Consider the following 13,420-nt stretch of genomic DNA (forward strand, 5'->3'; position numbering starts at 1 on the left):
TATGATAAAGCCACAAGTCAGTTCATTTTCTTCCATACGTACCAACTTCTAGAGGGAGCTTTAGCAGCTCGATGTGATGCAGATAGTCAAGACTGCAGCTCTCACACCTTCCGACTAACATACAAAATTAACCACAACCTTCTTTATTAAACTAGAGTTTCATTTGTACATTTGTTCAGATGACACACAAGCACTTAACAGTACTTCACATTAAAATCAAGGAAATAAAAAAAGCATTGTCTTCCAAAAAAAATCTAGGATTTGTACTCTGATCTGCCGAGCGCAAACACCAAGGAGCAACAGGAAACATGGAGAGGAACGCTTCTTGGATGACAGCGTAACTCGGAGAATAATGGGGGTGACACTCACCCAGAAGCCATACTGACAGACACAGCCTTCCATGTTCCCTAAAATAGTGTGGAGTGCTTTCAAGGGCTGTTTTCATTTACCTGCTGCATCATCTGAATGGCTCATCCACCAAAGAAAATGTAGTTTCTCCCAAAGTACTTTTATTAATTTACTGCATCAGTTCAATTAGTACAATTAATACTTTAATACTTAAAAGAAAAGGGGAAAAAAAAAACAGGATGCCGATATCCCAACTTTGTTCTGCGTTCACATGGGGGGGCGAGCGGGGAAAGGCAGAGAATAAAAAGCCGTGAATCTCCTGCCTTACCCACAAAGTACTCAGTGCTCCGTCTGCTCCTGGTCCCGGTCCCGGGCCGTATCCAGGGGCCTCGACACAGAGCAGCACTTTTCCCAGCACCCCGACCAGACGAGCTTGATGGCACTAGCAACTCAGTATGGTTTATGCACGATTTCATCTTCACTCATAACAATGAAAACTTCTGTCCAAGTCAGCATCTTCTCTGGCATGTTGCACACACTCAGACCACAGAAACACTTATATGGCTATAATCTAAAAACAACATTCTCAGTTTTCATATTGTGAAGGTCTTCATTGCACTGTGTGGCGGACAGCTGAAAACAGATTTATAGAGCCTTCTTTGGAAGAGTAAAAGAATAGATTCGTAGTGCCAGCAATGGCAGCGAGGCCAACTAATTGGTAGTGAACAAGAAAACAGGCAGCTTTGGGCACATGAGCAGCACTAGGGTCTATAGCACAACTGGCTTCCAAAGACATTAGTACACTGAAGACCAGCTCATAAGCAAAAAAGAAAAGAAAAATTTTGCCCTGCTGCAAATGATGTAGTCTTTGGGAAACAAAATCCAAATCACCACCTTATAAATATCCCTCTGTAGTGACAACCATTCTGGATCGGACTCGTTTTGGTACGTTTCTTCAACTTGCACCTTCAACTGAACTAACAGGACAAGGATGTTCTTCAGGGCTGGGTGGAGAACAACAGCCTTTGTCCTCCAGTGTCACAAACCCCCTCCCTTTGCAAAAAAAAAAAAAAAAAAAAAAAAGAGCTACAAGGGAAAAGCAGTCATCCTTGGCCTTGTCACCGATGAGAAATGGTCCCATTGACATGGTTACATGGACATGTGTTCCGGAAGGACATACGAAATGTCATCCCAAGGATGGCGGTACAAACCCTGCTTAAGTCTCTTCTGGTCAAGGTAGTGTCCTGGGGGCAGAAACATTGATATTATGGAAGGCTTTGCTGTTCTCCTCATTACAACTGGGAGTTTGACATTTTCACGGATTAGAGAAGACGACGACCGCGCTGTCTCACCAGTGTGAAGCGCTCTATGAAATACAAACAAATGACCAAAGTCTACATATCCTGTGAGCGGTACTTTTTTTTTTTTTTAAAAAGAAAAAAAAAAAAAAGTTCCCAAAATCACAGGAGGATGACGAGATATCATAATTCAGTAAGTCTCGAATCACAGGCTTGAGAAGATTTCCTGTTCCTCGATTCAGGGTACAGACAGTGCGATCGTCCTCGTGAGACTCACCAATGAATCCCATGCTGCGGCCGAGGACAAAAATTCCATTGAGAGCACCAATCTCCACAAACTCATCTGCCTCATCCCTGCAACACAGATGGTTAAGACTGTCACTCAAGGCCAGAAGTGATGACACTGGTCTGTTCTCTCTCCAACACAAACTCAGACACTAAGGAGTGCATGGACCGAGAAAAGAGACACTGTACCTTGTGAAACCCCCGCACGTCCTGAGGAGATCCACAAAGGACACCCCTATTAAGCCATCTACATTCAGGATGAGGTTTGGTTTCTGCGACAGAATCAGGTCATTACAATTGTTGAGGAAAAATAAGCAAGTTTTCCCACATATGGTGTCTCCCAGACATTGACTAATGAAGAAAATGAAGGTGCTCTTACCTTAGAGGTGGTGATCTTCTCAACATCCAATGCATAGTCCAGCAGCTGAGTAGAAGGGAAGTGCTGCTTCACAAAGTCTTTGAGGATCTGGACTCTCATGTCCGGGTTGTTGATCTGAAAACATGCAGGTCACAAAACAACGTTCAAAGCTTCGACAAACGTTCTACGAAACATACCATGGTATGCAACGCAATCCATAGACAGAACAACTTTTCATGATGATCACATCTCGGTGTTTATTGAAGAGCAACGATGCCGCTCCAAGACAAAAGCAGCAGCAGTTTTACAGTAACAGCCTACTCTCCACAAGTCTTTACGCATGGCATATGAGCTGAAGTGCACGTTTCCATAACCCCAGTAGGCTCACATGTGACAGGTAAATGGGAAAACGACATCAGCATGACACGAAACTCGTGTCGGCTACATTCCACCCCCAGTGTTTACTGTTTACATATTCATTCCATCATGGAGTAAATGAGCTGAAGTTGAGGTAACGCAACTGAGTGCAGGAGTTTGTGTTGGAACACACATGACAACACGCACAACCTTCAGCTGTCCCACATGCGTCGTGCTGATTTTATGTTATTTTTACAAGATCCCTATTAACAAAAAAAAAAAAAAAAGAGCATGCAGGGTGAGACGAAGGCACGTATGAAGTACACTGGTGGTCATGAGTACTCCAGGCAGTGAGTGTAAAACAAACACTAATACTTGATAAACAGCTTGCCGTTATAAAAAGTTTCAAAAGAACAAACATACATACGGTCCTGCACGCACGGCTACCATAAAGGAGTCACTTATGTTCAAGCTGTCCTCACCTTTCCCAAGGAAAAGTCCTATATTTACTGTAGTATTTCTCCATTTGTTATGAATTTAACATGTTTTAGAGTGCGCCAACATTTTTAAGATTGTTGCTACAATTGGTAATGCTTTGGTTGTAAACTTGTTCACGTCTCCCGCAGTCTGCCCCCACCCTGTTTTTACTGTAAGTCCTTCTACTGCATGTTTTCCATAACATGATATTTGACAAGAACACATCTATCACATTACAGCAGGAAAGAGTATCTGACAACACATCATATTCCATGTGACCGAGTGAATACTGAGGAAAAATCCAGCAATACTTAGAACCCTAGTTATCACGATTAATGAGGTTTAACCTCAATTTGAATATTGTGAATATTAATACGTTTATTTGTGCCATGTTAGGTTTGTCAGCTCAAGTAAAGACACAATGATGTGGTGAAAGGAACTGCGTTGGGGATTCTCACCGATTTCACCCTGTGCCCAATGCCCATGATCAGCTTGCCATCCTTCTTCATCTTGTTGACAAATTCCATGGGAAGCAGGCCACTATCAAATGCCTTGCTGAACTGCTTGGCTGCAGCATCAAGAGCGCCTCCAAAACGGTCACCCTGGAACAGGCCATTCATCAATTCATTTAACTCGGCGAATCAAGAATGCCCCTAAATCGTTGTATGTATAGCCAAATTAAGTGAGAAACACACTCCCTGTTGTTGCACGGCATCCGAAGCGGTCAATATAAGGATCATTAACAGATTGCACCACTTCAGTTGCCACCTTAAAAGGTAACGTTTGCTGTGAATCAATGGATGGTTGGTCCATTTCAAGAACTACAAGTGTGGAGTGTACAAAGAGTGCCAGATCGGGATGAAGAGTAAGCAAGCGCTCAGCATTGCCAGGTGCTCCCAGGGGCCACAGCACAAAGAAAGAGGCGTTCACGAGTTCAAAAGGACAAGGGCCAAAAAGTACGCAGCTGAGCTTGTGCAATACGACGACACTTGCCAATAAGGCTTTCTCCATTAAAAAAAAAAACAAAACAAAAAAAAAAAAAAAAAAAAAAAAAACTGGCTCTTCAATCTGACGATGACTGGGAACAGCCAAGGCAACAGCAAGAGCCTGGCCCTGCTCTGCGTGGCACTACTCACAAGGCCTGGTTACACTGAGGAAATGAAGGAGGCTCATGAGCACAGTGAGCTGAGAAACCACCTGAAATCCCACTGGAAATGTCATCAGTGAACAGATCTCAAAAGGATTTATAGCAGGATTGAAAACATCCCAAGTGGCAATCCAAATGGAAGGAGAGAAACTACTGCAACACAGAGCACTGTGCTCCAGAACCTTTTGTACTATTGTGAAGTAGCATCTCAGCTGTACACTGTTGAGAGAGAATCACTACTGCAATAGTGGCAAAAGGCTGCGGAGCCGTTTGCAGTGCGGGGAGCGGGTTCCGGCGAGGACCTGACGGGGAGAAACTCACAATGGTTAGCAGGCCTGAAGTCAAGCTGGAGATGAGGTCCTTTCCAGCACGGGCACAGACAATGGTGTTATGGGCACCAGAGACAGCGGGGCCATGGTCTGCAGTCACCATTAGACACATCTCGATGAACTGGCAGGCATATCGAGGTAATCTGTGACAGAGGGAAAGGGCAGGACCAACATTTTATGCGTGCAGGATCTCATACGTGTATGTATGGAGAAAGGGCGAGGAGATTACAAAACACAGGTCATCAGTCAAGACTGCTAGCCGTCTGAAATTAAAGGCCATAATAATGTAAATATTTAAGTGCCTTGACATCCTCTATGTAGGTACTCTCAGTGCCCATCATCTATTTGGCTTTGACTCTAATCATGCGCTGACCAAAAGAAATAGGCTACACTAGCACTACAAAACAGCACCAAGACACATGATCAACCTTATTTTTAAGTGAGTTGTTCGGCACATATTCCTTCACTGATGGACTGAATAGCCAAACTGATGGAACGTCAGATTCTTTTACCTTCTCTGGAACCAGAGGAGCCCCAGCACCCCTCCAAGGCCCATCTCCTCCTTGAAGACCTCTGTGATGGGCATGCCTGCATAGATGAGCTCCTGGCCACGCTCATCACAGATGCTAGTCATGAAGGAGGCAGGCTTGCGGATCAGACCAAGCTCCTACACCCAAAAATAACACTGGCATCCATACCATGGTTCACGTAATACAGCAACAGTTACGCATTATGCATCACACACACTGAACTATTTACACAAAAAGAGTTTAAATAGGACGCACACACAACATGTTCGGCGTTAAGAGAAAGCAGACTACACCGCACCCACCCTCGCCCAGGAGTAATCCATGGGTACTGTCGGAGGGGGCACCTCTTGTGCAGGGACAATGATTCCTTTCGCAACGAGGTCATCATAAACCGTTCTAGAGAAAACACAAACACACAGCAGAATAGCGCATTACTGAAGGTGATATGCAAATCTGAGGAGAATATAATTACATTTACACACATTTCAAAGGAACTCCTAAAGAGCATTAAGCTGTGAATTTGCATTTCATTCAGTGTAGACAATTAAGCAGAGAAGCGAGAGTCACATTATACCACTTTGCCAAGTGTTTCTGTAAGGTCAAGAGCAAGGGAGAAGACTGTGGACATGGACTTGAATGAAGATGTCCCCCAATGTCTGCACATGCTTGTCTCCCTGAGCCACATGATTTGTTGCATGTATTACTTACTTAATTACATCTCCCAGCTCATCAAAGCTCTTAGGGACAAAGGCTCCAGCTTCCCTTAGGGCTTGGTTTTTGGCCACAGCGGTTTCAGACGCCTGATTGGCACAGGCCCCAGCATGACCAAACTGTACCTGAGAGCCACCAAAAAGAGGCCAACAGGGTTAACAGCACTCAAAGTGCCTTTTACAGTTGCATGAAAAGCTCCTAACATGTGATCTAATCTTCATCCAAGTCATACTAATAGACAGTGTACATAAGACATTTAACAAACATAATATTTAATATTTCCATATCTATATTGAAAAAAATGGTTTAGACAATCAAAGTAACTGACAAAAAAAGTATGATCCTGCAGAATAATGAGAACTTGAAGAGAAAGTAATTTGAATCAGGTATTGCAATCAGTGAGTCAGGCATTCCAATCAGGTTAGATGTACTGCTGTTATTTTTAAATACATAAAAAAAAAAAAAAAAAAAAAAAAAAACAATTTTGGTTAGTGCTCTTCAAAATAGAATCCTGTTGAAGTGCAATATAGTCCAATCGAAAGAAATTTCAGACCTCAGAAGAAGAATATCCCAGAATTATCAATAAACTGAAATGGTTCTACAAAGAGGAATGGTGTAAAATTCCTCATAACTTTTGTGCAAGTCTGATCGGCAGCTACAGGAAACATTCGGTGGAGGTTATTTCTGCTAAAAGATGCTGTACCAGTTACTAAATGCAAGGGTTCACATAGTTTTTCCAGTCTGGACTGTGAACGTTTAAATGTAGTGTATTCAATATTAAGAGGAAGTACAACTGTTTGTGTTTATTATTGTGAACCAGTTGAAGATCAGATTGATTAATTAATGCAGAAATCCAGGCTTCATGAACCAAAGGGGTCACAAACTTTTCCTTTTTTGCAGCTCTATGTCTTAATGACTTTGAAATGCTTACCCAGAGTGACTTATGAAACACTATCTATTCCTACAGCTGGAGGTTTCGCTTAATCAGATAAAAGCAGCTAATGTTTGATGATACAGCTGTTTCCTTCAACACCACCCAGTAGATTTCTACTATAAATTTTATAATTCTGTCAGGCTTTAGAATACTAGCGATGGTAAGAAACTAGGTGCTTCTGCCCGACTTCACAACCTGCTGGTCTAACACTTACCTGGAAATCAGTACCAGATTGTTGACAATCACATGAGCACATACCTCTGAGGAGAACATGGTGGCACAGGTCCCAATGCACCAGCAGACTACAGGCTTGGTGATCCTACCCTCCTTGATGCCCTGACAGATCTTATATTCTTCAGTGCCACCAATCTACAGTGAAAATAGAGTCCAGCCACTGAGAGCACCGCAGAGTGACAACATTTGCTCAGATTTAATCAGTCTTCATTGAAATAAATAGTTAAACACTGCTTAAAGACAAATAAATAGTTACATCATGGATCATCTTATTACACAGAGCGAAAGGCAGTCCAGAACTTGATCTTGAGCTTACAGAATTTCGCTAACTAGCTATTGATTTTTATGGTGAGTTATTGTACAATACTCACTTCACCCAGGACAACAATCATCTTCACTCCAGGAGTGTCCTGATAGCGGAGCACGTGGTCCATGAAAGTAGAACCAGGGTACCTGCAGGACAGAAGTAATGAGTTAATCACTGTGTGAAAAATTTTCCTTCACTATAAAGGTACTTGTATCCAAAATGGTTTAAGTGCAACTTGCACTGCATTAAAAAAAATTCTGTTCCGTCAGGTGACAATGCAGCCACAATGAATTCAAGGCAAACCTTGAGCAGAAACATTACTCACCTGTCTCCACCAATGGCCACACCCTCATAGACTCCATCAGTGGTGAGAGAGATAATGTTGTTGAGCTCGTTGGACATCCCCCCAGAGCGGGACACATAAGCCACACTGCCGGGGCGATACAGCTTGGAGGCCAGGATGTTGTCCAGCATACCTCCTGTGTTCCCAATCTTGAAGCAGCCAGGCTTGATACCACCTACCTGTTCAGAGTGAAACACGCCATGTCCCACTGTTAGAGGTTTCTTGCTAGCACTGTGGCATACTGGAGAGCCGTGTGTCCTTGACCCAAACAGAATGTCCGTCTTGAGCTCTTTATTAATGCACATACTGACACTGATCTTCAATTCAAGGTTCTTAGGAATTAGTAATACCCTTGAGCAAGCTACTTACCCTAAAACTGCTCCAGTAAAATAATAATTGTAAGTAGCTTAACGCTGTAAATTGCTTTGGAGAGAATAATGAAGTAATGTAAATGTAGTAATAGGCCCGCCATGATGATGATGCAAAGCTGAGGCTTACCGTTGCTGGGCCAATGATGGTGACACCTTTCTCATCTGCAGTTTTGATAAGTTTCCTGGTCTGTGCTTCTGGGATGCCCTCTGCAATAATGGCAATGGTGTGTATCTGGAGAAACATTTATGTTTTAATAAATATACATGTAGCAGGCACAGGTGGCAATTTAGACTGAGAACTGAACTCCTAAAAGAATAACGTACAGAGAACTGGGGAAAATTAAAAAGTAGAAGCAACAAGGCCATGCACGAAGAGTTCCCAAAGGCTGCCCTTTTCACCTGGGGGTACTGCATGGTCTCCATGGTGCTGTCAAAAGCAGATCTCAATGAGGCAAAGCTGATGAGCACATCCACCTCAGGGTGTTTCTTCATGGCATCCCCCATGTTCTTGTACACCGGCAGTAGAATCTCTTTGTGGCCCCAGTAAAACTTCTGTTTGTGGTCTCCACTAAAACAGACATGTTGGAACATTGACTATCACTAAAAAATGTGATGATGATTCAAACTCAGAGCAGTAAACCCCTGACAGCTGTTGTCGTCCATGGCCAGGAATGATGACTGTTGTGCACTAATCACCAACACCAACCACTCATAATACAAATGTGTATGACCCTAACAAGTCCTAGACTAGTTTAGGTCAATTTATTCCATCAATAGGGACTTCAGGTTATGAACAGTAGCTGCCAGATTCAAAGTGCCCAATGAATGCTTTAACAACCACTATCCCATCAACCATCTACTTCAAAGTGCAAACAGCAGGACTCCTTCAACAGGTAGTGAACCCTAGAACCACTTACGTGAAAGGGTAGACCATGGCTGCCACAGAGGGCTCATCGCGAGAACACACGTAGTCGAAGTCCAGCATGCCCTGCACTGCCCGCGTCTGCATGCCCCATATGATGGCTTTTGTGTGCCTGCTGAAAAGTGTGGTAGCTTTTGCTGTATGGATGGAGAAAGAGAAGACCAAATCAAACAAAGGGAACAACTCCACATACAGTACTGGGAGTAAGTGCACAGACCTTGCTCACACCTCTCCAAGGCCAAAAAGCAGCAAAAGATGCATTTTTTTTTCTTCCCAAAACACCGTCCCTATGTGATCGATAACTGTACGGTATTTCTTTCCTTTAGTGTAAATGCATTCAATATCTCAGGTGTCTGTCAAGGAAAACAAGAAAAAAAAAAGAGCCAAGGCAAAGGGATAGAGAAACACAACACACAAAAAGTATCAAGGAGGTCAAGGAGATATCCTTGGCCAACTGGCCTCAAGTTCCAAGAACTTATGTTCTTCAGCAGTTCAGGTCCCTGATTAACCAAGGTATATATCTACAACAAATTTATATAAACATAAGTTAGGGGATATACCCATCACAGGCAGTTACATTCTTGAGAACAGATTGCACAAAACCAAAAAAAAACCCCCTAACAGGAATAATCCCAAACACGCACACAAAAGTCTTGTTCCTCCATTCAAAGGGCTCAGCTTGAACATAATTAAGATGCCCAAATGAAATTAGTCCTCAGCCCTTATCTGGAGGAAATGCGGAAAAAGCTTATGTCAGAAAGTTAGGTTATATGCATATGTAGTGTAGACAGCCAAGACTCACAGTGTCCAATTTAAGTGGGATGGAAATGCTACACACATGACCCTTCCTCCAGCTAAAAACTGACCCACTCTCAATTGAGTATACATACATGCTACAGCAACATCGCCAAGAAAGAAAACATGGACATGTATCTTTCTGGACTGAAATTGGTTGAGCAGAATGGGACGGGGTAAAGAACGAACAAGAGTGGCTGCGCCACGATGGCTGACGTTCCACTAAATGGAAAGCTGTGCTGCACATCACTGTTCAGTTTCTTTCACTCCATCAAAATTTAGTGCGACTGGCCAACTGAAGGGTGTCCCATTTCACTTGAAGGTCTGGGCAAGATCAACCTGTGCATTCACTGCAGTAAATGTGTATTTTTTTCCCCATGACAAACCTCTCTTTAGGGCAAGAGGAGTCATTAATGGCATCATTTAGATTTAGTGCAAGTGAATTAATGGGGCACACACTGAATTGGGCACAGCTCATACAAGTGTAGCGTACGATGAACGTCAGCCACCTTGGAAAGTGCCGAATGGCACCAAAACACGAAGGAGCAGCAAGGACCACACAGCAGCAGCACCTTAGTGAGGCCTGAGGGTCAAAGGTCAGCTAAGGCCTTTCCTACCTCCAGCTTTGTCTGATGAAGCCTGTTGTTCTGTAAAATGACCAGGCCACAAAAAGACAACACAAAAGTAGAAACAAAGTTTAAATAAAACAGGTAAAACTTAAAAAAAAAAAATAAAAATAAAAAAGCAAACTGTATATATAAGGGAGTAGCAGGTTGCACTTTGAGGACAGAAACAAAATTTTGAAAAGGCAGAAAACTGTGCTCTACAGACACTGATACAGGGACTTTGCAATAGTCCCCTAAACATATAGCTGCACATCACAGCACAGAAAGCAAAGGCGCAACAAATTTCTCAGCACACACACTAAACAAATAATGACAACACACATTTAATAAGTGACCGGTGAACTGAAAACTCCCAGGTTGCTCATGAAGCACAAAGAGCAAAAGTGATGCTGAAGCTGAGTACAAAACTGACCTTCGGCATTTAGAACACACAGTACATTAGATCACACGTGATTTCTGCCTGACATAACAGACTTATGTAAACTTGAACCTGTGTTAAAAATACCGAAGGGTCAATGGCAGAAACTCCAAGCGACGGTTTTTGTTTTTTTTTTTTAAAAAACTGTGCATGTTAACACAGTTGCCACCATGCAGTGACAAGGGTGACATGCAAAACAAATGAAACAAACACGCATATAAGATACATTTTAATTATTTATACTGCATCTGGGTACATACGGTGGCTCAAGTGCATGGCACTACCGTTTCCCAGCACCAGGATGGTGCAAAAGAATGCAAGCTTTTATTTGTGTGGGGTTTGCATGTTCTCCACGTTTGGCAAGGTTTCTCCACAGGGATTAACAGAGTATGATTATGAGCACTTGTGTACAGTAATGTACTGTGTTTTATTTATGATTTCATATGTAGTACTGTGGCCAGTTGTGGGCCAGACAGATGCAGGAGAAGTTTTTTGCAGCAAAATGGGGTTTATTTGCAAACAAAAGCCAAAAAACCCTATATGGAGAAAATTACCTCCTCAGCGTGAGGAACCCAGAAGAACTAAAACAATCACAGATGAAGCCAACAAAACCCCAAGAGAAACGGTCCACATATCCCCACCCTGGACCCCTCTCAGAGAATCCATCTCTTCCCAGTCAAACTCCCCCAAACAGTCCTCCCAAATCCTCAGACCAGCTGCTTAAAAAAAAAAATAGAGTCTTTGACAAGTGACAGCTGTTGGTCCTTATCGCTCCACTAGGCCTGCGATGGGCCATTAGAAACTGTTCATCAGGAAGATTCCACCTCTTGCCCTGGGATGCACCACCCACAGAATTCATCTATAATATATTCATTTTACTGTATACTCAATTTTTTAAATACTTCTATACCTGCAATATACAATACAGTAGGGTACATCGTTAATACTGTAATTGGTATGTTATTTTTTACACTGTCAGAAATTGCTAGTAATGACAATTACAGTGTGTGATTAACAACTCCTCAGCTATAAACACACACACACCCTTAATGGAATTTTTAATGATCCTTTTACATACAAGCAGTTCATTGTTTAGGATTTAACAAATTTTCATTTATTTTTATATATGCGCGCGCGCACACACACACACACACACACACACACACACACACACACACACACGTCCCTAAAGCTGAGGACCAACTGCCATGATGGGCAAGACATAACTTGATTTCCCAGTTCACAAAGGTAACATACAGCAACGATACTACTATTATTAGTTGTAAACCGACTTAAGTCATTTTTAGTCTAAAATGCCCAGGTGGGGGGTTTAGCCACTGGTACTTGGACCCTGGAGGATTTTCTTCTCCCTTGACTTTCAGCTGGGAGTTTCCGAAAGGTAAAGCGCGGAGGTTCTTGGTTCAGGCTCCATTGGACAGTGAGGGACACATCATTGTAACTGAGCATTTTAGCTGACTTGTGTGCTTACCTTCTATATCTGCTGTGACAGCATTCTTCAGAGACCAAGTAGGGCAAAGAGCTTACAAATTTGATCATGAAAAGAGAGTCAATGTCACAGAAAGGAAGAAAAACATGAAATGGGCAAATGGATTGGAGGGACAGAGCAAGAAAGAAAGGGCAAACTGAGGGAGGAGACAGTAGGCAGGAATTGGGACAGAAAGTACCGTCTATACAAACAGAACCAGGACGTGTGTGCGAAGGGTTTACATATGTGATTGATGGGAAAGGGCAGCAAGTGCTTCTTTTTGGACTGGTAAACAGAATAAAACACGTGTATATTCCATCAGGAGACACTTGCTGCACAGCCGCGTTCAACAATCAGATTCAAAGCAGTGTGAAAGCAAATGCAGACAAAAGTCAAACAGACCCTGCTGTTATGTGAAAAGCTGGTCCCCGACATAATGACCTCTGTTCAGCTACACTGCGGTGACTTTAGACTGATAAAATGTGCTGTGAATGAACCAGTGAGCAAATGAAGGCTGTCAGAGCAGGGCAAGCAGCACTTTGCCCTTCTGTTAAAAAGAGAAATCCTACCAGACATATTTTCACATCAGGGAATAAAAAACTGAACTGCTAGTCGGGGAACAACACAGTGAGAAGCTACCTGGTGGAACCCCAGGCTTGGACTTTTTTGCAGGTGTAACCTCACTGGGTGGACTGGACTCAGAGAAGGAGGCAGTCCTGGTGGTGGCTGGAGTCTGGAAGAGAGACAACCGTTGGAAAGAGATAAACACAAAGCCAGCAGTGAACTAATCTGTGCAGTAGGCCACCAGTAGTGGACCTACAGAAAAGTGTTGCAATCAGGAGAAAATCACAATTAGGTGGGGCCAACTAGACAAACGAGAGAGAGCGGGTAGCACTGCTGCCTCAAGGGTGCCTGGATGGTGCAACAAAACGTGACTTTGATCGATGTTCAGTCTGCATGCATGTTCGTGTTTGCATGTTCTCCAGCGTTCATGCAGCTTTCCTCCCAAACACATGGGTTTGGTGCTGTTTCCTCATGATCGTTAATGAAGCTTGACTACTGTGTGATTTCTGCACTGTGCCTGTATATGTGTGTGTGGTTCTCATTCTATCAAGTATTAGAAAAGAAATGCATCTTCTCTCAC

The 13,420-nt window shown here is 42.9% G+C and overlaps 1 protein-coding gene across 3 annotated transcripts in view; it reads right to left on the bottom strand.

The window, feature by feature from the left end:
* Window positions 1–489: 489 nt before the first annotated feature.
* The window catches only part of LOC108919709 (ATP-citrate synthase), a 29,471-nt gene continuing 16,540 nt past the window's right edge, over window positions 490–13,420 (bottom strand). For 2 of the 3 annotated variants that reach the window (XM_018727928.2, XM_018727946.2), the window contains 17 exons: window positions 12,916–13,009; window positions 10,364–10,393; window positions 8,947–9,088; window positions 8,429–8,597; window positions 8,157–8,261; window positions 7,641–7,837; window positions 7,380–7,461; window positions 7,033–7,143; window positions 5,838–5,965; window positions 5,432–5,525; window positions 5,112–5,266; window positions 4,592–4,742; window positions 3,582–3,725; window positions 2,311–2,424; window positions 2,121–2,203; window positions 1,924–2,000; window positions 490–1,592 (listed from right to left, as the gene is read on the bottom strand). In XM_018727928.2, coding sequence (XP_018583444.1) covers window positions 1,498–1,592; window positions 1,924–2,000; window positions 2,121–2,203; window positions 2,311–2,424; window positions 3,582–3,725; window positions 4,592–4,742; window positions 5,112–5,266; window positions 5,432–5,525; window positions 5,838–5,965; window positions 7,033–7,143; window positions 7,380–7,461; window positions 7,641–7,837; window positions 8,157–8,261; window positions 8,429–8,597; window positions 8,947–9,088; window positions 10,364–10,393; window positions 12,916–13,009 — 1,971 coding nt within the window. In that variant the 3' untranslated portion in view covers window positions 490–1,497. The remainder of the gene's footprint in view (window positions 1,593–1,923; window positions 2,001–2,120; window positions 2,204–2,310; window positions 2,425–3,581; window positions 3,726–4,591; window positions 4,743–5,111; window positions 5,267–5,431; window positions 5,526–5,837; window positions 5,966–7,032; window positions 7,144–7,379; window positions 7,462–7,640; window positions 7,838–8,156; window positions 8,262–8,428; window positions 8,598–8,946; window positions 9,089–10,363; window positions 10,394–12,915; window positions 13,010–13,420) is intronic. The other variant, XM_018727937.1, reaches the window with a different exon arrangement.

The sequence above is a fragment of the Scleropages formosus genome, chromosome 20 (genome assembly GCF_900964775.1).
Source record: "Scleropages formosus chromosome 20, fSclFor1.1, whole genome shotgun sequence".
Classification (NCBI taxonomy): Eukaryota; Metazoa; Chordata; class Actinopteri; order Osteoglossiformes; family Osteoglossidae; genus Scleropages; species Scleropages formosus.